Genomic DNA, 26,462 nt, shown 5'->3' with positions numbered 1-26,462 from the left:
ACCTAACCAAATGGCAGTTTTAGCTTCTTCTGGGAGAGGCTGGAACCAATCAGTCTGGAATTTCCTGATCAACCCCAGTGAGGTCATCTGCTTGATAAAGCCCCTCCCCACCGACACCCTGTCCTTTCCTAAAGGAAGGTGACCTTCTTGAAATAATCCTTTCTTTTGTTTATTACTGCCATATCCCTTTCCTTTTCTGCCCACAAAAGCTTTCCATTCTGTGTAGATCCTCAGAGCTCCTTTCTGTGTTCTGGATGAGCTGTTGCCTGATTCATGAAATGTTGAGTAAAGTCAATTAGACCTTCAAATTTACTCAAATTCTGGGCGTTTTAAAAAGATTTTATTAATTTGAGAGAGATAGAGTGAGTGAGCACAAGCAAAGGGAGCGGGAGAGGGAGAGGGAGAAGCAGGCTCCCCACTGAGCAGGGAGCCTGATTCAGGTCTCGATCCCGGGACCTGGAGATCATGACCTGAGCCGAAGGCAGATGCTTAACTGACTGAGCCACCCGGGTGCCCCCTAATTCTGCTTTTCAATAAAATATGTACAAAATCTTGTTTCTCTATTCAGGTCTTCCATTTTGCTTTTCTGCCTCCTCCCTCAGAGTTCAGCAGTGACATATCATTTTTTTTTAAGATTTTATTTATTTATTTGACAGGGAGAGATCACAAGTAGGCAGAGAAGCAGGCAGAGAGAGAGAGAGGAGGAAGCAGCCTCCCCGCTGAGCAGAGAGCCCGAAGTGGGACTCAATCCCAGGACCCTGAGATCATGACCTGAGCTGAGGGCAGTGGCTTAACCCACTGAGCCATACATGTCACTTTAAAAAAAAAAATCCTCATACCATTTCGTCTACTCCAGCAACATGAACTGAGTTCCTGCTCTGAGTGGACCATGGTAGCTACACACGAAGTTGACATAACTGTCTTCAAGGAGCCACGATGCTAGATCAGCCTGTAATGAATCCATCACAAACGGTGAGGGCAGAATCACCCAGAGGCAGGCAGGGAAGGTAAGGAATGCTGCTGCCTGGAGGCAGGGACTGTCATGGTGGATCTTAAGGCATGACAGCAGCCTGCTGCCTTTCAAATTACTGATCCACTGGGGGCTGTGGGTTGAGAACAACTCAGAAAGGAAACTCACATCAAAGATCGCTGAATGAGAGGTGAGATCTATGGGAGGAACTGAGGCTTTGGTGCATCAGGGCTCATGCCTTGGGACAGCTTTCTGGAGGATTCTCCAAGCTCTGTTCCAAAGTGTAAGCTGCTGAAAGACTTGACCTTGGCGAAATGACATGTTGCAGTGTTTCCTGACCAAACTGTGATATTCTTACTTTTTTCCCAGATTGTCCTTTTTTCTAGAGCTTTAGGGGTGGATCTCATCGATTCTCTGGTAATTCCAGGGGAAGGGATCAGACAGGGAAGTTTGCTCAAGACTACTCAGTGAACCAGGATTTGAATCCTTCGTGAATCCAATCTGAATGACAGTGAAGGCCAAGGTCAGGGGTGCAGGCACCTGTCCAACATCTGGACTGGGAATGGATCTGAATGGAATAAATTCACCTCCCTGTGAGATGTTTGGAGAACCAAGCCACATCCTGTTTCTGCAAGGTGGTATTGCCAGGAATGCACGGGAGGGGTTGAGGTCTCCATCTAGTGCCTGAGTCCAGCTTCATCACATATTCAACTAACTACTTACTAAGCATGTGCCACGTGCAAATCCCACATTTGCTAGTCGAGAAGGTAAGTCATACAAACTAGGAGAAAAGAGTTTAATTGCATATATGGGCAAGACAGAGTAAATGCCAAGGAGTGGAGCAGAGTGAGTTCGCAAGGACAAGCTGGGTGGGGCCATCCCAGGGACAACCAGGGGCACAAGTGTCAGCCACCCTAACCTTGCAAAGACACAATGTTTGGCACCTGGACAGGGTCTCTCTTGACTTTCTACACATTTGTGATGCCAGTCGGCTGCTGGTGGTCAGTTTCTTTCTAGGAACCAGAGCGCTGGTTTGTGGCTGGCTCTTTGGGATGGACTCAAAGAGTCTTGACGGTCCTTGGCCTACCTCACCCCCATCAGCATCAGGAACAGCCGTGGGGGTGTCTGGACATCCAAAGAGGTATTGTGAGCCAGCACTAGGCTTCTGGCAGCTTAGATGGTTTCTTTGAGGGGAGAAGCTCCGAGCTGCTGGAGAGAAATTTCTTCCCTCTTCTCTTCTTCATCCTTCTTGGAAAGACCTCCTTTGACTCTGTTGAAATGAAAAGGCAAATGGAAAAATAAGACAAAAAGGCAGAAAGGAGGTGGCAAGAAGCACGTGGTGTGTGCACAGCCTTCAAGACCTGGGTCTCTACTGTCTGCAAACCCCCAAGGATGGTAGAAGCCACAGCGGCCCTTCCCCTAGTCCTCATGGGGGCCCCTCAAGGAAAGACTTCGTTTTCCAACGAAGATTTGAGGCCAGACACACACCCAAGGTCTCTCAACTGGTTAATGGGGCACCAGGCTCACTGAACTTGCTGGGGCTGGGCCTGGCTCCCTTGCGGACCAAGGACACCCCCAGAGACCATGGGGGGACCGGGCACCGCCAAGGCCCTTCTCCCTCTTCCCCAGGTAGAGAATCAGTCAGGCAGGAGCAGAGAGGAAAGTCAGGGGCTGGGCCTCCCAAACGGTAGGAGGGCTGCCCCATGGGGCTTTCCATCCTTTGAACAGGTGCAGTTTTGCCTTTTTCGATTGTATTCCTCAATTTTTGAAATAATTCGTGTTTTGGTCCCTTTTATTTCATCCTGGAATTGTGCAGCCCGAGAATGGTTTGTTCTACATAATTTTGTTAGTCTTCATTTATTTCTTGTTTTCGTCATTCACACCTCTCATCAATTTCTCTAGTCTATTTTCACTGGCTCCGGTTTGAGAACGTTTTCAATGTTCCAGATGTTTAATCAGAGTTTTCATCCTGGATTGTAACTCTTTTATTTCTAACCTTTTAGTCCAATGGTGTAAGCCATTTTTGGGTGTGATTATCTCTTCACATAATCCCAAAGAAACCTCTCTTTCTACTCCCTCTACTGCCCCCCATGTCTCTCTTTTCTGCACTTGAAGCCTTGTAGCCTTTTTGACTCTGTCTCTTGGGTCCATTCACCCATTGTGTGCCTGCCGGGTGGGGGCTGAGGGACAGAAGCCTGTCCCACCTGCCTCTGTCTCCTCAGCTCCCACCCATGGATTCCCCATCCCTTCCAAAGACAATTCCTAAAAACCCAGAGGCAGACATTCTCCAGATTCAACTGCTCCAATAGTTAGACTGGCTCAACGCCATTTTTTAAATTTATCATATGAGCAAAGATGACCAGAAGGCCTGTTGTGGGACCTGAAATCCATGGTCTTCTTTTCTTAAATTCTGGAATATAATACAGTAAGCATTGAAAGTGTACTGGGGGGCGCCTGGGTGGCTCAGTGGGTTAAAGCCTCTGCCTTTGGCTCAGGTCATGATCCCAGGGTCCTGGGATCGAGCCCCGCATCGGGCTTTCTGCTCAGTGGGGAGCCTGCTTCCTCCTCTCTCTCTGCCTGCTTCTCTGCCTGCTTGTGATCTCCATCTGTCAAATAAATAAATAAAATCTTTTAAAAAATAAAATAAAATAAAAGTGTACTAGGGTCAGCCATGCAGCTGGTGTTCACCATGCGTGAGACGGTGGCAGGACGTGCCAGCTGAGCAGTGGGTTGGGCTTTAGTCTTGGTGGAGCGTCAGACCTCCTGCTGAAAGCCTGCAACCCATCCCCCACCCCTCACCTCTCTAAGCCCCCACTACCAGTGGAAGAAACTCCATGGAAGGTCACTAACTGGAGCCTCACAAATTTGTCCAGGCCCTGTGGCCTCTCATCTGTGTCTTTCCACCATTTTGGCAGGCTTTAAGGAGCATTAACCTCTTCCCAGACCCATCCCTAACTTCTGGGCCTTGAGAAGGGCTTCCCTGTGCCTGGGAAATGACCTAATTGAATTCTTTTTTTTTTCTTTTTAATTTTTCAATATTTTATTTATTTATTTGACAGAGAGGGATACAGCGAGAGAGGGAATACAAGCAGAGAGAGTGGGAGAGGGAGAAGCAGGCTCCCTGTGGAGCAGAGAGCCTGATGCGGGCTCAATCCCAGGACCCTGGGATCATGACCTAAGCCAAAAGCAGACACTCAATGACTGAGCCACCCAGGTGCCCCGACCTAACTGAATTCTTATAATTATTTTCATTGTGTGCCTCTCCATCTAAGTTACCAAAGAAAGCCTGCTCAATATAGACAATTTGGAGATAATTTTCCTATTAAAATATTTTTAATGTTTTATTCATTTATCTAATCTCTATCCAGTGCAGGGCTCAAACTCAGGACCCCAAGACTGAATCTCATGTTCTTCTGACTGAGCCAGCCAGGTACCCCTGGAGATAATTTTTTAAAATGTAAAGTAGCTAGGGGGTGCCTGAGTGGCTCAGTTGGTTAAGCGGCTGCCTTTGGATCAGGTCATGATCCCAGGGTCCTGGCATCGAGTCCCACATCGAGCTCCCTGCTCAGCAGAGAGCCTGCTTCTCTCTCTTCCTCTGCCTGCCTCTCTGCCTACTTGTGATCTCTCTGTCAGATAAATAAATAAAATCTTTAAAAAAAAAAAAAAAAAGAAAAAGAAAAGTAACCAGGAAAAAAATTCTCACTCATACCTTGAGGCACCAATTGTCACCATTTTAAGATATTTCTTTCTTGCGAGTCTCTATTTTTTTTTTGAAGTTTATTTTTATTTTATTTATTTATTTACTTGCTTACGTAATCTCCACACCTGATGTGGGGCTCAAACCCATGACCTCAAGATCAAGAGTTGTATGTTCCACACACTAAGCCAGACAGACATCCCTTGAGTCTCTTCTTTATTTTTTTTTAAAGATTTTATTTATTTATTTGACAGACACATATCACAAGTAGGCAGAGAGGCAGGCAGAGAGAGAGGGAGAAGCAGGTTCCCCACGGAGCAAAGAGCCTGATGTGGGGCTTGATCCCAGGACCCTGGAATCATGACCTGAGCTGAAGATGTTTTAACCCACTGAGCCACCCAGGCGCCCCAAGTCTCTTATTTCTTGACATAATTAGGAAATATCATAATTGATTTTAATATACTGTTTAAAAATATAGTATAAACATTCCCCGGGCCCTTAAAAAGTCTTCATCGGGGCGCCTGGTGGCTCAGTGGGTAAAGCCTCTGCCTTCGGCTCAGGTCATGATCTCAGGGTCGTGGGATCAAGCCCTGCATCAGGTCCTGAGATCGAGCCCCACATCCAGCTCTCTGCTCAGCAGGGAGCCTGCTTCCCCTCTCTCTCTGCCTGCATCTCTGCTTACTTGTGATCTCTGTGAAGTGGATAAATAAAATCTTAAAAAAAAAAAGTCTTAATCAACAGAACTTTTTACTATTGCACGGTATATTATAATTGATTGAAATTGTTGGAGAGCTGGAGAGTTTACATTTTTTCCGGGCGTATTAAATATGGTGATGAATATCCTTGTCAATATCCTTTGTCCACACTTCAGCTTATTTGCTTAGTGCAGAGTCCTGCAAATGTTGTTGCTACTTAGAAGTATATGAAAATTTGCCATCTCATGATCAGTAATGCCAAAGAAACTTCCAGAAACTTGCAGAAGTTTCCTCCTTCCTGTCTATACATCTTCCTTGACTACTACTATGTTTTAAACGTTTTCCTTATTGGATATTTAAAAATGACCTCTTTCCCATTTTATTTTACATTTATTTGATTATGACTGACGTGTATAGCTTTCCTCTGTTTATTTTCTATCAGCATTTCCTCTTTTGTGAATGTTCTATTCTTACAGAAGAGGATTTTTTGAGCAGGGTTAGTCCACTCTTCCTTTGCTGTGTTGCCCCAACAAACTGGGGCATAAGCCCAGCTGGGTCACAGAGGCTGACCCGGCCCCACACCAGGCGTACAGACCATTCTGGAAAAACAGTATCTGCTCTTGTGATTAATGAAGGATGGGAACAATTTACATAGAAATTATTCATTAACAAATGGATTTTTGGCAGCCTGTGAAGTAAAAACGGAGGAGGTTCCCTTACATCTTTACATAACCCAGGAACCAGTAGTAGAAGGTGTGTTACTGCTGATCCCTCTTGGTTTGCCGCCATCTTGGAGATGGGTAACGTGAACCTTGGAAAGAGACATTTTCTTCTCATCTTAATCTTTGACACCCCAGGGGGATGCCTGGGTGGCTCAGTGGGTTAGGCTGCTGCCTTCGGCTCAGGTCACGATCCCAGGGTCCTAGGATCGAGTCCCGCATCAGGCTCCTTCCTCGGCAGAGAGCCTGCTTCTCCCTCTGCCTCTGCCTGCCTCTCTGACTACTTGTGTGCTCTCTCTCTCTTTATGACAAATACATAAATAAATAAAATCTTTTAAAAAAAAAATGACCTGCTTCCCCCTCTCTCTCTCTACCTGCCTTTCTGCCTACTTGTGATCTCTCTCTCTGTGTCAAATAAATAAATAAAGTCTTAAAAAAAAGAAAAGAAAAGAAAATTCCACTCGACAGAGGCTGTTTCTTGCCTCCTGTTCCCCAACATCACCATTTTCTATAAAACCAAAACAAGTTGAGTTGTCTCTGTCTCTTATTTGGTTATGGGGGAATTGTCAAGAAGAACCCTGGACAGGTTATTAAAGAAGAACATGGACCAGAACCCTTGAGAATCATGCAGGAGCATATTAAATTTTTTATCTGATTATAAGCCCCTCAGGGGCTCTAAAATTCCTAACTGCGGGTGCCTGGGTGGCTCAGTTGGTTAAAAGACTGCCTTCTGCTCAGGTCACGATCCCGGAGTCCTGGGATCAAGTCCCGCATTGGGATCCCAGCTCCATGGGGAGTCTGCGTTTCCTTCTGACCTTCTCCCATCTCAAGCTCTCTCTCTCTCTCTCTCTCTCTCCCCCTCTCTCTCTCAAATAAATAAATAAATAAAAATCTTAAAAAAAAAAAATCCTAACTGCAAGAGGTCCCATGGCTGTTGGAACAGGTAATCATGAAGAACACTCATTCTTCATGGGGGTGATGTTGTTTCCAGGAGGCAAAAACTGGTTCTTGGTGGGGGGAGAGGGGGACACAAAAAATCCAAGATATTAAATGGTTTGTGGCCTTCCAAAGGGCCACAGTATGTCAACAGATACACAGTGTATCTGTGGTATTACATTGTTATTGGGAGGGTGGAGGTGTGATTAGGGGGAAAGAAATGTATATATAGAAAAATCCCCGCAGTGGGGAGGGGAGGGGTGATAATGAGAAATGGTTGAGAAACTGTCCCAAAGCAACTGCTCGTCCAGCTCCAACCCAAGAGCAGGTTTTGTTCCCCAAGATGTGAGCCCATTCTATTTGCTAAAAAAGCATCGTGCTATTTCCTCCTTAATAAATCACAGGTTTAGGGGCGCCTGGGTGGCTCAGACAGGGAAGCATCTGACTTCAGCTCAGGTCAAGATCTCAGGACCTTGGGACTGAGCCCCAAGACCCCATCAGGCTCTGTGTTCAGTGGGGAGTCCGCTTTACCCTCTCCCTCTGCCCTTCCTGCCACTCGTGCTCTCTCTCTTTCTCTCTCAAATAAATAAACACAATCTTAACCAAAAAATCACTCACAGCTTTAGATTTCTTATGCAAAAGTTTATACGAGATGCAAACAGGCTCTGAATGTGGCTCGTCTACCTTTTGGCCTTGTTATACTTGCTATAATCTCAAGGGGGCATCTAGAGGCATGTGAGGTTGGCGGAGTGGGGAGGTCAGGGGGATTGCCCTTTATCTGTTTATGACAATGACAACCTCATCAAGAATATATGGAAAAACTTTTCTTCCCTTCTCTTCCTGAACAATTCGATCTTAAAGCCATCATGTGGGGCAAAGCAAGGTAGGTGTCCACATAGAGGGACCAGGATGGACCTTTGGAGCCCAGGGTGGGTGTAGAGGGGTCCGTGGAGGAGAGGGATGGGTTACATGCTGGGGGATTGATGAGTTAGGCAACTAGGTTAAGGTGGAGGGAAGGCAGGTTTCTCCTTGTCAGAGAAGGGAGTTAAATATGAAAAGGGACCAAACTGGGATAAACCTGGTGGTGGGTGCTGTTGGATTGGAGTTGGAAGTAATGGTGTGACTCATGGTTTTCAGTACAATCTACAGATAAAAAAAAAAAAAATAGGATGTACTGCTCTCTGTATCTATATGTATATTCATGTATTCCCTACTTCTGTCTGCTGAGAGGGCTTGAGAGCAGGAAAAAAACCCATACTAATGAGTCCCTCATACATGGATCTTGGATTGTTTTTAATTTAAGATTTATTTGAGAGAGAGAGAAGGGTGGGGGGGAGCAGAGGGAGAGAGAGAATCTCAAACAGACGCTCTGCTGAGCCCAATGGCGGGGGCCCATCTTACAACCCTGAGACCGTGACCTGAGCCAAAATCAAGAGGCAGACCCTTAACCAACTGAACCACCCAGGCGCCCCAAGGACCTTGGCTTCTAAATACCAATCTTTCTAAAAATGAACCAAGTAGTCAGGGAAAGGGTTGCTGCCAAGACAGCTATGGGGAAATGAGCTAGACTATCCAGAAAACAAGGACATACTGAAAGAATCGTGAAAGAACACAGAAGTCAGAAAGTTGTACCAGCTGGTGGGATACAATGAGCAGGACTCGGGCTCACGCCTGTGATAACCATGCCAGAGATGTCTAAGCTGCAACCGGTAACATCGGAAAACCCCAAACCGGGGGGAAATCTACAGAACAACTGGTCTGGCATCTTCAAAACGGTCAAGGTCATGGTGAATTCACACCTAGTCTGTGGCAGCTCCGTGTTCAGCTTCAAAGACACCTGGAGCCAAGACACTGACCATCAACCACAGCAAGGATGAAAAGGACTAGCCAGTAATTGATCAGGTGCTGTCAAAGTGGGGCTCTCCCTCTGGAGGACGCCTCTCCCAGCCCATCTAGTATGGTGTGTTGAAAATTATGAACTTATGGTCTGCAGTTGGTTTACCTGGTTCTACAACCTGATTTTAGCTGTGACCAATGGGATACGGAGAAAAACCCTCAACAGGCGTATGTGCCTAGGCTTCCCTGAGATTTCGGTATCTCCCTTTCATGCTGAAAGCCTGTGACAGAGACCAGAGGGCAGACAGGACCCCCGGGTGGTGCACCAGGATACCCTGGGCCTTCCTGATGGTTGCCTGCATTTTTTCCCCTCTTAACTGTTTTGCATCCTTCATCTCCTGAAAGCCCTTTATAAGTGTACTTTATGGCCTCACACTTGTCCTTCCTAGTATAAAACCTTGTCGAACTGTTGGAGTCTAGAGGGTCCGAGAACACCGGAGGACTTCGTCCAGCCCAAATGAAATACAACGTCTAAATGCCTCTTCTGATTCTGAACCACATCCTCTTGTTCTATAGGATGTTGGGGGTGGGGCCAGGGATGGGGGTGGGGAAGACAAGCAGAACTTGACCAAGGCCAGAGGATTAAATGGAAATCATTTATCAATATTAGCTTTCTGACTGGGATGGCTCCACTGAGGTTGTGTAACAGAACATCCTTGTTGGAGAGAATTACACATTAGAGTATTTGGCAGGGGGGTCTCGACAACGTTCTCCTCTAGGGTTCAGACAAAGAGGGTATTTTTGAGATTGCCCCAGACCTCGCTCAACACACAGACACAGACACAATCGCCCTCAAACATATGTTAATGTAAAAAATAAACGATAAAACCATACAAAATCTGGGATGACTCTGCAGCATTTGTGAAGCTTCAGAGAACACTCTGTTTTTAGATGTTGGTTAGTTTCCCCACGTGGTCAAGGTCTCCACACCCCCGGGATGACCGGGCTCCTGTAGGACCAGCTAGGTCAGATCTGATCAGCAAATCGTTGTGAGAAAAAATGGCTTGCTCCCAACTATTTTATTCTATTTTATTTTAAAGATTTTACTTACTGGGGTGCCTGGGTGTCTCAGTTGGTTAAGCCACTGCCTTCGACTCAGGTCATGATCCCAGAGTCCCGGAATCGAGTCCCACATCAGGCTCCTAGCTCTACGGGGAGTCTGCTTCTCCCTCTGACCTTCTCCCTTCTCTTGCTCTCTCTCTCTCTCAAGTAAATAAATAATATCTTTTAAAAAAAAATAAAGATTTTACTTACTTATTTGATACAGAGTGAGAACACAGGGGAAGCGGCAGACAGAGGGAGAAGCAGACTCCCAGCTGAGCATGGAGCCTAGAGCCCAACTTGGTGCTCAATCCCAGGACCCCAGGGTTAATGACCTCACCCAAAGGCAGATGCTTCACCAACTGAGCCACCCAGGTGCCCCTCAACAATTTAAAAAAATAAAATTATTTTTAGGGGAGCCTGGGTGGCTCAGTTAGTTAAGCATTGGATTCTTGATTTCAGCTCAGGTCATGATCTCAGGGTTGTGGAATTGAACCCCATGTCTGGCTCCGTGCTCGGCATGGAGTCTGCTTGAGATTCTCTCTCTCCCTCACTCTCCCCCTGCACTCTCTCTCTCAATAAATTAAATTAAATTAGTTTTAGTAAATGGTCTCCATCATGTAATTGGTTCACATCTGTAACAACATACAGTAGCTTTATAATAAATGTTCCTGGCAGGATCAAAGGGAGCTCTGTTACTCAAAACTCGAATTCATTTGGCATTACTGAGATTTTTCTAGAGCTAGGATTTCAAACACAGTCCACCTCGCAGGTCCCTAGAGCAACGGCTCCAGCTGCCAGATCAAGCTGGACCCCGAGAAAGCTACAGCCTCGGGCCCTGTTCCCTTACCCCATCCCATTCCCCACAGCCAAGGGTCTTCAGTGACCTCACTGTTGCTGGGAAACGCACCCAGTCCACCGCATTTTCAGAAAGATCCTCAAGGACGTCACCTTACTCAGTGACAGCCCTAAGGAGATCCATGAGAGAAATTTTTTCCAATGTTAATTGTTGAGGAAAGTTCCACTTTCCCCAGAGAACTGGTAGCGCTTTTCCTCTCTGACAATACGACAAAAGTCATTAAGGGGCGTTTCCCTTTCTGGTGTTCTGGGCCAATCTGGAAGGCCACCCTGGCAGCCACACGGGCCTGTCTTTGCTTCTGAATGTGGCACCTCTCCTCCCTACAAACCGTCATCCCCATGTCTCTGCCAGGCTTGACCTCAACTCATTCCCTGTTTTGCCTGGTCTCCAATTTATTCTTTGTTCTGTGTCACCATTCACGGTTGGGTCTGTCCTTGATGAAAGCCAAGCCTCTTAGACAAAGGTGGGTGGGCAAGGCTGGTCTTCCTGGTGTGGCTCTCACCCACCCACCATGACATTGGTACCGCAGCGGGAGGACCCTCATGGCCCCAAGTCATTTCACAGGAACCTGCAGCCTGTTCGGCCCCACCCCCACCCCACCACGCCCAGAGGCTCCTTACCTCCTCTCCATGGCCTCGATGGTCTCCGGCAGGGGCGCGTTGCGGGTCTCAGCCAAGAAGCAGACAGCCAGCCCCGCCAGGATCGAAGTGGCCCCAAAGCCCATGGGGGGCAGGATGGCACTGAACTCCCCGAGCGTGGTGATCAGGGGTGCAACCAGACCCCCAAAGCGGGCACTGACCGAGGCAAAGCCCATCCCCATCTGCCTAAAAAGTGCAGACTGGTCAGTGACTGTGGCCCAGACTGCCTAGAGGGCCGGGCCCCGGGTGTCAGGGGGCAGATGGAAAGGAGGAGGGGTCCTGCTTCACCAAACTCAGCAGGTGCTGAGGCCTGGGGCTCCGGGGTCTCCCAGCTTGGGGCAGGTGCTGCTCTGCTCCCCTCACCCCATGGACCCACCTGATCTCTGTGGGGTACAGCTCTCCAGTGAACAGGTACACACAGATGAACGAGCTGGCCAGGCAGCCTTTGCCTAGTGCTGCCTGGGCCGTGCGCAGGGTCTGCATATCTGCAGAGAGGTGGACAGAGCCGGGGGTTAGGGGGAGCTCAGAGCCCCAAAGGGGTCAGGGAGGCAGAGGGGTAGCAGTGGGAGCAGGGGTGCTCAGGAGGGGATGGGATATGGGGAAGAGGCTGAGGCTGAGGCTCAGAGCCCGAAAAGGGAGGAGGGAGGCCAAGCAGCGGGCGGCACGGATCGGAATCCGCACCACCTCATGTTGCCCCCCGAGGCCCCGGAATGCCCCACCCTGCTCTTCTCTCACTTCTGCCTCCTTTTCCCCTTTCTGAGGCAAGACAAACTTTGGAGTGAGGCCTGGGTTCAAACCCCAGCTCTGAGCCAGCTGGGTGATCTTGGTCACTTGCATTTAACCTCTCTGGTGTCCTCAACCATAAAATGAGGAAAATACCAGCACCTGCTTCGCCGGGTTGTCCTAAGTTTCCATGACGTCAGGAGTGCAGAGGGCTCAGCGCTCACTCAATGTTTGCTCTTACCATTATTAACTTGTCCTGCTGTTGGTTATGAACAGTAAAACCCCCACGGCACGCCCAACCTCCAAGCAACGGTCAAGGAAATTATGGTACGTCCTCCGGCTGTGCACTGGGTCCAGGAGGGAAGACATAAAAGATACCCACACCTGGACCCTACTCCCCTCCATGACATTAAAGCCTCTTGGGGAGAGCCTCAAGTTTGGGTATTTCTTTCAAGGTCCCTCAGAGATTCCCATAAGCAGCCAGAGTTGTAAAACACCAATCTGGATGAATTGTCATACAGTAATACAACACTGGGGTCATGGGACATTTGTATGAACAGGAACAAGCATCTCGGGGTACCTGGGTGACACAGGCCATTAAGCATTCAACTCTCAGTCTCAACTCAGGTATTGACCTCAGAGTCATGAGTTCAAGTCCCACGCTGGACTCCACACTGGGCATGGAGTCTACTTAAAAAATAATAATAATAAATAGGGGATTCTGGGTGGCTCGGGTGAGCGACTGACTTCAGCTCAGGTCATGATCTTGGGGTCCTGGGGTCAACCCTCCTCAGCAGGGAGTCTGTTTCTCCCTCCCTCTCTGCTCCTCCTACCATGTTCTGGCACTCTCTCTAAACTGAATGAAAAAAAGCTTTAAAAATAATAATAAATAAATAAAATGAAAAAGCACATTTATGTTATATAGTGAAATAGGACATATTTTATATATATAAATAAGATATACACATACATATAAATATAATCATATGTATACACATATATAATATTATCTCAATTATGGCAAATACAAAATCTACAAAAAGAAGAAAAGATTGGATAAAATATGTCAAAATACCAATAGTAGTAATGTACCATTCCACAGGAAGGTAATAAGACACTGAGAAATCAGACAAGTTGCCCAAGGCCATGAGCCCTTGGCTTCCCACAAGCTCTAGGACTCTTGACACTCAACCCCAGCTTCTTGTTGGAATCACTGGACTGTTTATTAGATATCTACAGTTGGGTCCCATTCCTTGACACTGGAACCCCTGGGAACTGAGAATTTCAAAGGTCATCAACCTGATCTCCCTGACAAGATGGTAAATGCCTTGGGGGCAAAGACTCATGTCTCTGCCAATTCTCCACCGTGACCCTGATACTGAGCCCTGAGTGCTTAGTAAAAACTCTGCTAATAGATAGTCACTTCCTTTCCAGATCCTGAAGAACATCCCTCAGTCCTGTTCCCTTGTTGTAGTCAAGGCTCACCAGACCCCAGAGACTCCCGAGCAGTCGCGGCAAGAGCAGATGGCTCACCTTCGGGCACAAACATGTTCACGATCACCATGAGCCCAGCCAGGATGAGGAAGGAGACCACGGTGGCCCGGCGGCCCACATAAATCATGGTGGTGGTGGCCACCAGCATGGCCGGGATGTCTATGACCCCGAACAGGACCTGCACCAGGTATACACTGAGTCCAAACTTCTGCAAGTCCATGGCCAGCCCGTAGTAAGCCATGGAGGTGGAGAACCTGGAAGATGCAGCAGAACGGTCCTGCTTCAGCCCAAGGTCCACAGTTCTGGACCCAGGGGATGGCACACAGGATGAATGACATAGGACTCCATTTTCAGGGAGTGAAAATCCCCTGAATTTAACACGCCCCTCTCCCCTTCCCCTCACCAAATCCAAGTCTCTGACTTGGGTCTTAGAGCCCAGGCTACCCTCCCTCCATGTCCCTGCTTAAGCACCTGCTCCCCGAGTCCAAATGCGGGCTCCGGAGTGTGAGTGTTTTTCCCTATCTGCACTGCTCCAGCCCCTCCTCCTCCCTTCAGGGGCTGATCTGAACTTCACATCTAAGAGCCGGAAGGAGAAAACGAGAGCCTTCCAACCAGGCGAAGACCCCGTCGGACCCTCACAGCGTCTCCCGATGTTTACTGAGAAGTCTGCACCTGTAGATGGCTGCTTCTGCCGAGGCGGGGTTTACAGTCAATCTGATGGCAAAGGTCTGGAATTCCCACACTGCGGGGAGGGGTGGGGGGGCTCTAGAGAAATTTAAAATGCCCCTGTGGCAGTGTCTCAAAGAGTTATTTGTACATCCGTGTTCATAGCAGCATTGTTCACAAGAGTGGAAAGGTGGCAGCAAGCCCAAGTGTCCATCAACTGGTGGGTAGATAAACCGCACGTGGGGAATGCGGGCAATTACTCAGCCTTCCGAAGCAGGAAGCAGGCGCTAAACTGCACAGCGATCAGCCCTCGTGATGCCACACTTCGTTAGGTGTCATTGAGCCCACTTAACAATAAAAGCGTGGGACAGGCCCTCATGTACCCGGCGGGTCGGCCTGGCTATGTTTCCCTGCAACACCTCATGCCGACACAAGCTCTGGGACATCTGGGGGCAGAGGGAGGTGGAAAAATGGAATTTGGCAGGGGGCTCTCTCCAAGCAGGACCCCAGCCTCTGCCCCCTTAGTGCTTACTGAGAAACGCCTCCCTTCCTCCCACCTACCCCCAGCTACTTGAGTCGGGGAGATGGAGAAGAAAAGACCCTTCTAGAAAGCTGATACAGTTATTCTTGTTGACTCTAGGCAGGTCTGGGTTCATGTAACACGCAAAGATATTTACAGAGACGGTTGCGTTATTAGAAGCAAGTAGCGGATATGTGTGGTACTGACCCATTTTTGTAAGAATACATGTGGCGTCTTCTGTGTACAAAGGTCTGGAAGGATATGGACTCGTGCTTGGCAGGGCTTGCTGCTGGGGGGGTGGGGTGAGCAGAGTGGGAGGAGGAGCTTTCGGTTTTCTTCAGTACAGTGATAACAGGTACGAGTCTTGAGTTTACCAAGATACTGTTCTATACGTGAATGTTTCTAATCTCCACAACCGCCCTATATGGTAGGTATTATTATGATATCAGTGTTACAGGTGGGGAAACTGAGGCACAGAGAGGTTAAGGAACTCGCCCAAGATGACACAGACAGAGCCGTGGCAGATAAGTGGCAGAGCTGAGATTCGAATCCAAGCAGTCGGATTCCAGAGTCCTGCCTTTTGTTTTGTCTTGTTTTTAATTTTTATTTTGTTTTTAATTTTTTAAAGATTTTATTTATTTATGTGACAGAGAGAGACAGAGCACAAGTAGGCAGAGTGGCAGGCAGAGGGAGGGGGAGAAGCAGACTCTCCGCTGAGCAGGGAGCCCGATGCGGTGCTCGATCCCAGGACCCTGGGCGACGACCTGAGGCGAAGGCAGAGACTTAACCCACTGAGCCACCCAGGCGCCCCTGTTTTGTCTTGTTTTTAAAATTGAACTACACTTGAGTCTAGTCTCACAACCAATACATGACCCTGTCTACGTTTCTGGGTTGTTTGAAAAATCAAATTTTTTCCCAATGAGTATGCAGTGGTTTTGTAATTTAGGAATAAAAAAGCAACCAACCAGTAGAGAAAAAGAAATCCACGTTACGGGAGGCATTTACAACAGGAGCTTGTGAAAGCCTTCCAGTTCCTCAAAATTCTTTTTCCTCCTCCCAAATCTCCCGACCTGCCTGCAGAAACTCCATCCGGCTGACCCAGTCCCTAGCTGCCCAAATTACTTCCTTCAAACAGAAATGGGCCTTAGGGGGCGCCTGGGTGGCTCAGTGGTTTGGGCTGCTGCCTTCGGCTCGGGTCATGATCTCAGGTCCTGGGATCGAGCCCCGCATCGGGCTCTCTGCTCCGCAGGAAGCCTGCTTCCCTCTTTCTCTCTCTCTCTCTCTGCCTGCCTCTCTGCCTACTTGTGATCTCCGTCTGTCAAATAAATAAATAAAATCTTAAAAAAAAAAAAGAAACGGGCCTTAGCTTATTCTCTCCAGAAGGATCCAAGAGGGGACTTTCAACCCTGGAATTTTTCATTCGTGATGATTCTTCCCGGTGGGAAGAGGAGAACGAAGCAGGGGTGGGCCCCAACTTGGGTTCTGAGGAGCCCTCTGGCTGCCCAGGGCAGAAGCCCTCCAAAGGTCCAGAGTGGTGGACAATCCCACCAGTGCATAGGGGACACAGCTCCAAACTTAAATCAGAGACTAGACTCTACCTGAGCACTTAACTCGGCCAGGTGTGGGGGGTTACATGTCTAAACATTTAGTTCTCAAAAGGACCTTAGTGGTAGGCATCTAAGCTGGAAACTGTGGCACCAGGAGGCTGGCTGCCTCGCTCAAGGTCACCCAGGTCATCTGGTCATCTACCACAGCCTGGCTGGTAACCACTGAGTAAGAATGCTGGGTGTCCTCCTGAGAACAGATGACTTGTAGCCTGTGTTCCCTACTTCACAAATATCAACCCTTACTATTTACATACCTAGGACATCCTGATCCTTAAAATACCCTCTACCCCCTTTCTAAATCCATTCCTCATCTTAGGATTTGCCAGCTCCAGTCTGTGCTAATGGGAACAAGTTGTCCTTGTGGTTTGATCCGTTTTACACTTCCTGTTTATCTAGGTGGCCGCTCTGAATTCCTTCCTGGTCCCCTGGCAAACTCCACAACCGTTTTTGTAAAACCCACTTAGACGCCATCTCCTGCATGATGTGCTAGGCAGCTCCAGTCAGAAGAACTGCTGTAAGGACACTTGTCATACCTCATAGACATTATTGTCTCCTTGTCTGTCCCTTCCTGACCCACAAGTGTTTCTCCGGAGTTGGACACTTCCTAGAATCTCCTGGAGAGCCCCAAAGGGCCTATCAGGAGGGGACAAGGTGCATTTTGGAAAAGCTGCATGGGTAATTCCAATGGGCGCCCCCACCCCCACCAAGGTGAGACCCACTGTCCAGATGTGGGGTCCCCAGATCAGCACAAATGTCTCATCTATGACCACATCTTAGCGCTGAGCAGAGGGCCAGAGAACCGTAGAGAAAGGGTAGGGAACAAGATCGAATTCACGAGGCTCACCTGCTCATTGCATTAAGAGTATTTAAGAACAGGGGCGCCTGGGTGGCTCAGTGGGTTAAGCCGCTGCCTTCGGCTCAGGTCATGATCTCAGGGTCCTGGGATCGAGTCCCGCATCGGGCTCTCTGCTCAGCAGGGAGCCTGCTTCCTCCTCTCTCTCTCTGCCTGCCTCTCTGCCTAATGTGATCTCTCTATGTCAAATAAATAAATAAAATCTTAAAAAAAAAAAAAAAGAGTATTTAAGAACAGAGTTTGGAAGTGGCGATAAGAGGAGGCTTGGCCCTGCCTCAGGTCAAAGACGTGGGCTCGAGCACATCACCTACCAGACCACCATGAGACAGCACGTGACCTTCCGGATAGCCGGGGTTCGGAAGAGGTCCAAGACCGAGTTAGAGGTGCGCACGCTTGCGATCTCACTCTGGAGGTAGGAGTTCACCACCTGGACACGGGAAGTTTGATCAGCAAAAGGAAAGGATCTGGGACCCTGTTTTCCTGCGAGGAGTCCCTTCATCTGGGGAGAGGAAGGTCAAGGCTGCGGTCCCCGGCAAGATGGCTGGTTCTAGTCTCTGCATCCTGGGACTGATGGCTCTCAACAGATTTGTTTCCAGAGCTTCGGGATGAAGCAGAGGCTCCAGTGTGAGTCCCAGGGCTCCTGAGCTGCCTGCTGATTAGGCTGAAATCGCCACCTGTGGTTCTGGAGGGACCCTCACACCTCACTCCCAGTAGAGACTCTGAGATAGGCCTGGGTCGTGGTTAAGGGCAGGGGTTCTGAGCGGTTCTGCCACTTTCCACTGTGTGTTCTTAGGCAAATGACCCGGCCCATTCAAACTTGGCCTCCTCAACCACAAAAGTAACACATTAAATGAGATTATGGGCATAAAGCCCTCAGCAGAGTGCCTAGCATGGGGCTCGAGGAAACCCTACTTACTCATAATAAATGGTGACGATCTTACAAATGGTAATTCTCTGATGCTGGTATTTATCGTAAGGGTACCTTTATTATTGATTCTTTGATAATTTCCTCTTACGGCTTCTACTTCAATATTTTCACTTTATTATTTTATCTAAATTTCAGCAATTCCATGGGAATGGGGTTATTTCCCCATGGCAGAGATGGATGGACCGATGAACAAAGCAGTTAAATGATTTCTCGCAGACCGCCCAGCCCTTCGATGGTGATGCCTTCTCGCCTCCCCAGAAGTCTTCCCTCTCTCCTCACTCCCAGCCTCTCCACCTGGATGGTGGGGCGCGTCCCGGCAAGCTACTGAGTCCTGGCACATCCTGAGGCCACCAGCCAGATTAGAAACGGTCCCTCCCCTTTCTTCCAGCCCCGCCGCCTACCTCTTTGGTCAGCCTCTCCCCTTCCTGCGTTCTCCCGTTCATGACGGCCACCGTCCGCAGGTTCTCCACGGCTAACTGCCACCTGCCGTGCAGCAGGAGCCAGCGGGATGACTCTGGCAGCCACCTGGGACCAAGAGAAGGAGGAAGGACCGCAGGGGTGAGTAGAGCGCCTTCCATTCTCCAAACGCAAATGCACCTTCGTTTCCTTTCCAGCCGCCTCCAGGCTCAGGAAGACTGGGGACACACCAGCTTCCCTTTCCCAAAGCACAGCGGACAGGGACCCACTGAAAGGCACCTAAAAAACGGTGACAGATTCAGTTTTGAATCTGGTTCTGACCCTGCCATGTGGCTTGAATAAGTCATGGCCCTCTCTGGGCTGCGTCTCAGTTCCCCTCCTGTTGGGAGTTGCAAAGGAACTGACGAGCAAAGCAAAACCACTCGAACGTTCTGGAGCCCTACATCAACAGAAGGGATTTTATCAGAGCTTCCTGACAGCCGTGGGCAATGCCCGTGAGCCCGTGGTCCCCACAAGCATCCACCCCCTTTCAAGTCCCCACCATGCCCGGCAAGGCTCAGTCACACAGGGGCACCCTCCCACCCCGCTCCATGTCGGGACGTACCAAGAATAGAGGAAGAAGATGAGGAACGGAACAGAGACAGCAAACTGCAGCCAGCGCCAGGGGCGGATCAGGTATGCCACTCCGGCCAGGATGAGCTGACCCAGGGTAAAGGAGTACCCCAGCAAGACCCCGGCCACGGTCCGGCCCTGGGTGGGCATCCACTCCACGACTGCAGAGGGAATCAGGGCAGGATCAGTGGCACCACAGCCCCCAAAGTTGTCTAATGCACCTGTGCTCTCCTAGCGACTCTGTGGCCACTTGAAATTTTTCCAGAGCTCTACTGAGACACATGTGCACCCAAGAACTAAATATAACCAGTAAGGGACACCTGGGTGACTCAGCCAGTTAAGCATCTGCTTTCAGCTCAGGTGGTGATCCCAGGGTCCTGGGATCGAGCCCTGCATCTGCTCCTTGCTCAGCGGGGAGCCTGCTTCTGCCTCTGCCTGCTGTTCCCTTTTCTTGTGTTCTCTCTCTCTGACAAATAAATTTTTTAAAAATCTTTAAAAAAATTAAAAAATACATATAACCAATTAAACCACAAGAATGTTAGAAAAAATCATGGTAATTTTTTTTCAATCTTAGAGTCAGGAAAATATTTTCTAAAAATGCCAGAAAACCCAGAAAAAAAACAAAAGCAATGAATGGGAAGATCAAGAAACTTGACTTTATAAAAATAAGAGTGTCTGCATATAAAAACCAACGCCTTGACTGGCTTTAACAAAAACAAACAAGCACCATAAATCAAGTCATAATGTCAACAAAAACATGCAAACAAAAACTTTGCAACTCAAATTATAGATAAAAGGTACATTTCCTTAATATTGGAAGGGCTCTTATATATCTATAGGAAAACCACCAAAAGGAAAAAAAAAAAAAGAGAGAGAGAGAGAGAGAAGAAAAGAAAAAAACAAAAAAAAGAAAAAGCCCACAAAAACCAGGCAAAAGATATAAATGGTTGGTAGGAAAGGAAATATTATGGCTCTTAATTATATGATTTTTTTGTAAATAGCAGAACTTGGAAACAACCTAGCTGTCCACGCATGGGGCACTGGTTAAGAAATCACGCACGCTCTTACAAGGCAACCGTAGCCCATTAATGAGGACACTTCCCCTTCCCAGAAGCTGGCAGCTCCTGCGTCCTGTCCATCACCAAATCCTGTTGCTTCTACCAACAGAATCCAGTTGAGCCCTTCCTGCTAGCGCGCTCCTGGGGGAGTAGCTAGCCACTCCCCCCCCCCACCTCCCCACCCCACCCCACCCCACCCCTGCAGCCAAGCCACTCTGCCGCTGGCTGGCGGGAAGGCATGAGGCTTGGAACTGGCCACCCTGGTGGCAAACACTCAGTCAGATCAGGTCAGGCCTCTCCTCGGCTAGGGGTCCTCCAGGTTCTCCTGCCTTTCAGAGTCAAAGCCAAAGTCTGTAAGTTGTCACAGGCCCTAAGGACCTACACCCCCAACTCCCTGACCTCACCTGTCACCACTCCACCCCCTGCTTCCCACCCTCCCGCCACAAAAACCCCCTCCTCGGCAGGCCTGGGTGGCTCAGTCAGCTAAGCGCCTGCCTTCGGCTCAGGTCATGATCGGGGGGTCCTGGGATCGAGCCCCTAATCTGGCTCCTTCTCTCAGCGACGAGCCTGCTTCTCCCTCCGCCTGCCGGTCCCCTGTTCGTGCTCGCTCTCTCTCTGACAAATAAATAAATAAATTCTTTAAAAAAAATAAAAGAAAAATAGAACCCCCTCATCTTGACCCCACTAGAAACACACACCCCTCAGGGCCTTTGCCTGGAATGTTCCTCTCCCAGATAGCCGCGGGGCACACACCCTCCCTCCTGCAAGCTCTGCCCAGTGACCCCTCTCAGCGAGGACTTCCCCTGGCCGCTCCACCGTCCCCCCAGCTCCCTGCTCGCTCATTCCCTTTCTGGGCTTTAGTTTCCTCTGCAGCATGGGTGCCCTTCACACACACTGTATAAGCCGCTTGTTTGTGCGGCTTTCTTCCTGCACAAAACAGAGGCTCCGTGGGACCAGAAATCTGCTACGTACCTTGTTCCATCTCTGGCGCTCAGAACCGCATCTGGTATGTAGTGGTAGTACAGGGTGTGTGTGTGTGTGTGTGTGTGTGTGTGTGTGTGTGCGCGCAGGGATATGCGTATATGGGTGCGTGCACAGGTAGGAGAGTTTATGTGTTCGTAGGAGGTGTGTCTCACAGACCCAATTCTAGCACGACACGGGCCGTGCATGTCCGATCCCGCCTTCCGATCCCACCAGCTGTGGCTGGGCGCCCGCCCTGGAGGCTGAGGCCAGTGGGCTGGGATTTGTGGGGATCATGCGTGAGATCAACAACCTTCAGGGTCCTGATTCAGAGAGGGGGATGTCAGGTGTGCGAGCCTGGTACGGACTGGTTCTCCAGCCCTAAGATTTTCCCCCATCCCTGAAATGAAGGACCCATCCCGTCTTCGGCAGCAGTGTCTGGATCCCTCAGACCCTCCCTGAGCCTGGTAGTGTCCCAGGGGCCAACTAAGCCCTTAGCACAAGCCGGTGGCCGGCCTGTGTGCACCATGGGCTTTCTACTGCCTGACGGCGCTCCGTGCCGGAACGACCAGCAGCAGCCAGAAACCAGCCTGGAGTGAGGACTGACCCTGTCACTTTGGGCGTGGGGGACATTCCCATCTGGCTCCCAAGGGGCCAGGTCTCCACCATGGGGCTAAGGAGCCTGGGTGAGCCCTGCCCTTTTTGGAGCCACAGCATCTTAGGACAGCCTGGAGCCTTGGAGACCACTGCATCTCAGCTCCCTTTGTGACCCCACACTGAACCTGGCATACAGTAGGTGCTTACTAAGTGGTTCCTAGGGACTATAGACACAGGAAACAACCCAAGTCTCTCAGCATATGGAGGGACGCATTGCTGCCAGGGTCTGCGGCTCACGGCCAGTGGGGAGAGCCCAGATCACCCGAGAACCCCGGGGCGGGGTGGGGGTGGCGAGTGTTTCTGAGTGGAAGTCACTGGACGTGCACCCCAACACAACAGAAAAGACGTCCACAGATCTGGCGTGACCCCCACTTCCACAAGCCGGCCGCCCCGCCAGGGCCCTCCTTAGCTGGACTCACCCAGGGAGAGGGAGTTGAGGATGATTCCAGAGAAGGTCATGCCCATCAGGAACCGGAAGACGCAGTAGGCACCGAAGGAGCCGAAGTAGGCGGTGGCGGCCCCGGAAACTGCCAGCTGCAGGTACGACCAGACCAGGGGGCCCTTGCGGCCCAGCCTGAGCCGGGCGCCGGGCTGGGGTTAGCTTCCGGGGGCAGCAGCCGCATCTCTCGTGGGGGCTGCCGGGGGAGGGAGAGAGGAAGCGGCTTCCCCAGGCCAGTCCCTCCAACAGAGCCAGGGGCACCTGCTGGGATGCAGGTGCTGGCGGCCGAGGGTCAGGGAGGGAAAACCGGACACGAAGATTTGTCTCTTTTTTTTTTTTTTTAAACATATTTTCTTTCTTTTTTTTTTTTTTAAGATTTTATTTATTTATTTGACAGGCAGAGATCACAAGTAGGGAGAGAGGCAGGCAGAGAGAGAGAGGAGGAAGCAGGCTCCCTGCTGAGCAGAGAGCCCGATGCGGGGCTCGATCCCAGTACCCTGAGATCATGACCTGAGGCGAAGGGAGAGGCTTAACCCACTGAGCCACCCAGGCGCCCCAAGACTTGTCTTTTGTCTTTTGCTCCTTCACCAGAGGAGTGTATCTGCCCCTCCCCCAACCCCGCTCCTGATCTTCGGGGCTTGTGGTCAGAAGGCCCCCTGAGTGAGCTTCTGGCTGGACGGAGGCCTCACACCAGGACTCAGGGGCCAGTGGGAGCAGGACCCCAGCGTCGACTCCTCATTTGAGCTGGTCATGCTGGGGAGGTCCAGGTGGGATGGGGGCTTGTCACAGCACAAATGGGTCGAAGGTCAGGGTTCAGGGTAGCAGGGTTATCCTGGTCCAGCCTTGGCCCTGCCCCATGTGTGAGTGAGGGTCCGGGGCCAGAGCCCTGGCGCGGCTGGGAGGGCAGCAGGCCGGGAAGGGGGCCGCACGCTGCTCGCCCCCCGACCCATTCACTCGTTCACGCATTCATTCTCTGACGCAAACATGCCTCAATCACCTCGAGGTGAGTAACTGTCCTGCACTGGGGGCTGGTGACAAACGCGACACCGTGGGTAAGAGACAAGCTCGTCCACAGGAAGGGCGGGCTGTGCCATGACCTAGTATGGCCACAGTCATGGCAGAGCTGCCCATGAGGGGCCTAAAGCACAGAGCCCGGGGCGGGGGGCCCTCTGGAACTGGCAGGGAGGGAGGGGAGATGGGGAGGGGGAAGGGGCGGACGAGCTGGAAGGCGGGAGAAAGAAGACAGGAGGTGCGGAGCCGACTCCATCGTGGCCAAGCGCCGGGTTGGGTATCTTGGGGTCCCTCTAGAAGGGCTGCCAGCTACCCTCAGGGGCCGTTCTGCTTAGTTCTGGTCATCCACACCATAGAATTTCAGCAGGGACAGTAGGGAGGATCAGAAAGTTCTTTGTAAAGGAACATGCAGAGGCCTCGAGGGGAAGTAAAAGCCAGGTCCAGAAGCACCCGTGGGGTGCACCAGCATTGGCATGACAAAGGTGAGACAGAGCATGTGTACCCGTGGCACGGATGACATAAAATCATAAAATATTGGGGCATCTGGGTGGCTCAGTCATTAAGCACCTACCTTCGGCTCAGGTCATGATCCCAGGGTCCCCGCATGGAGCCCCGCATCGGGCTCCCTGCTTGGTGGGAAGCCTGCTTCTCTCTCTCCTGCTCCCCCTATTTGGGTTCCCTCTCTCTGTGTCAATTAAATAAATAAAAACTTTTAAAGAGGGCGCCTGGGTGGCTCAGTGGGTTAAGCCGCTGCCTTCGGCTCAGGTCATGATCTCAGGGTCCTGGGATCGAGTCCCACATCGGGCTATCTGCTCAGCAGGGAGCCTGCTTCCTCCTCTCTCTCTCTCTGCCTGCCTCTCTGCTTACTTGTGATCTCTGTCAAATAAATAAAATCTTAAAAAAAAAAAACTTTTAAAGAATCATAAAATATATCTGGAAAGAGACACAGAAACCAGGCTGCCCTCTAGATATCAGTGGACGGTGGGACAGCAGCGGGAAAGGGACGCTTCCCTGCAGACTCTCCCACACCTTCTAGAACGGTGAACCATGCGAATATGTCATCTCTCTACCAATCAGCGTCAATAAAGTAAAATGAATGAAGAGGCTCAGGTGGCTGGGACGCTCCCCGTCAAGGCTCACCTGTCCGCGAGGCTGCCGAAGACGGCGGCGCCCACCAGCACCCCGGCCATGTAGATGGACTGAGCTAGGTCGCGGAGGGGGCGGGCCTCACACACCAGATCCCACTGCAGGGGAGAGAGGGAGAGGGGCGCTCCAGCCTCGGCTGCGGGCAGCAGCCCCCTCACCCGTCCACCGCGCCGGCTCCCCCGCGGACCTCCGTCACGATGGTGGCCGGGAATGTGCTGAGGTCATAGACCCAGCCGTCCGTGCAGCCCTCCGTGGCTGCCCCGTGGACAGAGGTATTGGGGCTCAGGAGGGCCCACTGAGGTTCCGTGAAGCGCCGGCACGGTTCAGGGGCCCCGAGCTGGTCCAGGGGTACGGTGGCCCTCAGCCAGGCCCCTGAGTCGTTGGTGGCGGCCATGGTGTGGTTGGCGGAGCCCCGGCAGTGGTGGCCGGGCACAGCGGCCGTAAAATTCTGCAGGAAGTTGTGACACGCCAGCAGGCTGCAGGGCAGGAGCAGCAGGGCCGTGTAGACGAGCTGGAACCGCCCCACACCACCCAGGCTGTCCAGCAGGTCTGTGAAGGCCATGGCCACCGGCTATGGCCCAGCCTGCTGCGGCCTTATATAAAGGATGGGCCCCCCGGGAGGTGGAGGTCAGGACCGCATGCCCTGCGTCCGGCAGGTCAGAGGGGTCCGGTTACACCTCATAGGAGGCCCTGGGAGTCCCCAGGCCTGCAGGGCTCCCCCTCCCTCCAGGGCCTTGGTCCTCACTTCTCTCCATCTCCGCTCCCAGTTAGAAACCAGGGGTCCCAGAGAGCTGCTTTGCAGCCCACCGCCAGGATCCGCAGGCCCAGCCGCCCCGCCCCTGCCGCCCCACCCCCTGCGGGACCCCAGCAGTCCCTGCCGCCCATCACCACCCTCCCCTCTCTCCTGGGGGCCACCGAGAGGCACCTTCCAGAGCCCAATCCAGACAGCATAGGGGACCCAGTCCCTGGGCCCCAGCCCCCAGGAAGAGGCTGCACAGGATCAACAGGGGTGGGGCAGGATGGGAATGCTGGGGCAGGGGCGCTCAGAGGCAGCCGGGGTCTCCCCGCCTCGGTCGCAGGCACTCAGCCTCAGTGTGGGGTGTGTGGGCGGGTAAGGCCACCAGACCGTCCAGACTATTACCTCAACGCGCTCTCAAACAAAACCCCAACACAGAGAACTACGGGGGGTGGAGGGGCATGAGACTGTCCTGCCAGCCCCCCACCTGGCCCCCCTCACCAGCCCAGACTCCCAGCAAGTGACAGGCACCCCCGCCCCCTGCTACTGATGGGACGCCAAGGCCCAGGCCCAGCTCTAGGACTCCTGGGGGCCAAATGCTGCTCGGGACAGGGAGTCCAGGCCCTGAACCAGCCTGTGGCAAGCAGTGCCCAGGACATCTGCCACTCGGGGCTCTATCTGGGCCTCCCCCAGCCGCCGAGGGCAGCCACCATCCCCACCCCAGGCTCCGTCAGCCTCTGCCCTGCGGACACCGTCCTAGTTTGTGGCGTACCCCCAGCCCCCCGCTTCCCACTGTCCTCTCTCTTCTACCCTCACCGCAAGCCACTCTTATCTCTGGTAAGAAAAGCTGCGACCCAGAGGGGCTGAGCAGCTTACATAAGCTGCAGGTGTCCGGGTGAAGGAGGCCCTTGTGTTCTGGAAGCTTCCTGGGGGGTCAGGTTTGTGCTCAGCGGGAGTTCGGGTTGCAGCCGGAACCTTCCGGGCGGAGCGTACATGGAGGGCAGGGGTCAGGCCTCTGGGGCTTCGAGGAGGGCAAAGAGGACCAGCAAGGCTGGTCAGGGGGACCTCCCCAGTATGGCCTTGCCCCTGCAGCTGGGAGCCCCATCCTCCCCAGCTTCCTAGGTACCTGGGACTCCAGCAGGGGTGTGAGCCCCCAGGAGGAGCCGCACCGAGGGGATGGTGGG

General features: G+C 51.3%; 1 protein-coding gene across 1 annotated transcript; it reads right to left on the bottom strand.

Moving 5' to 3' along the window:
* Window positions 1-1,972: 1,972 nt before the first annotated feature.
* Window positions 1,973-26,454, bottom strand: LOC116598454 (solute carrier family 22 member 20). The gene is made up of 10 exons (XM_032357276.1): window positions 24,730-26,454; window positions 24,537-24,640; window positions 22,366-22,520; window positions 19,264-19,432; window positions 18,644-18,767; window positions 17,626-17,741; window positions 13,708-13,922; window positions 11,828-11,936; window positions 11,434-11,637; window positions 1,973-2,240 (listed from the first exon to the last, which is right to left on the bottom strand). Exons 1-10 carry the CDS (start codon window positions 25,102-25,104, stop codon window positions 2,144-2,146), a joined length of 1,668 nt encoding a protein of 555 aa, XP_032213167.1. The 5' UTR covers window positions 25,105-26,454; the 3' UTR covers window positions 1,973-2,143.
* Between the last annotated feature and the right edge of the window lie 8 nt (window positions 26,455-26,462).

This window comes from Mustela erminea, chromosome 9, assembly GCF_009829155.1.
Source record: "Mustela erminea isolate mMusErm1 chromosome 9, mMusErm1.Pri, whole genome shotgun sequence".
Lineage (NCBI taxonomy): Eukaryota > Metazoa > Chordata > Mammalia > Carnivora > Mustelidae > Mustela > Mustela erminea.
This window is presented reverse-complemented; position numbering and strand designations above follow the sequence as displayed.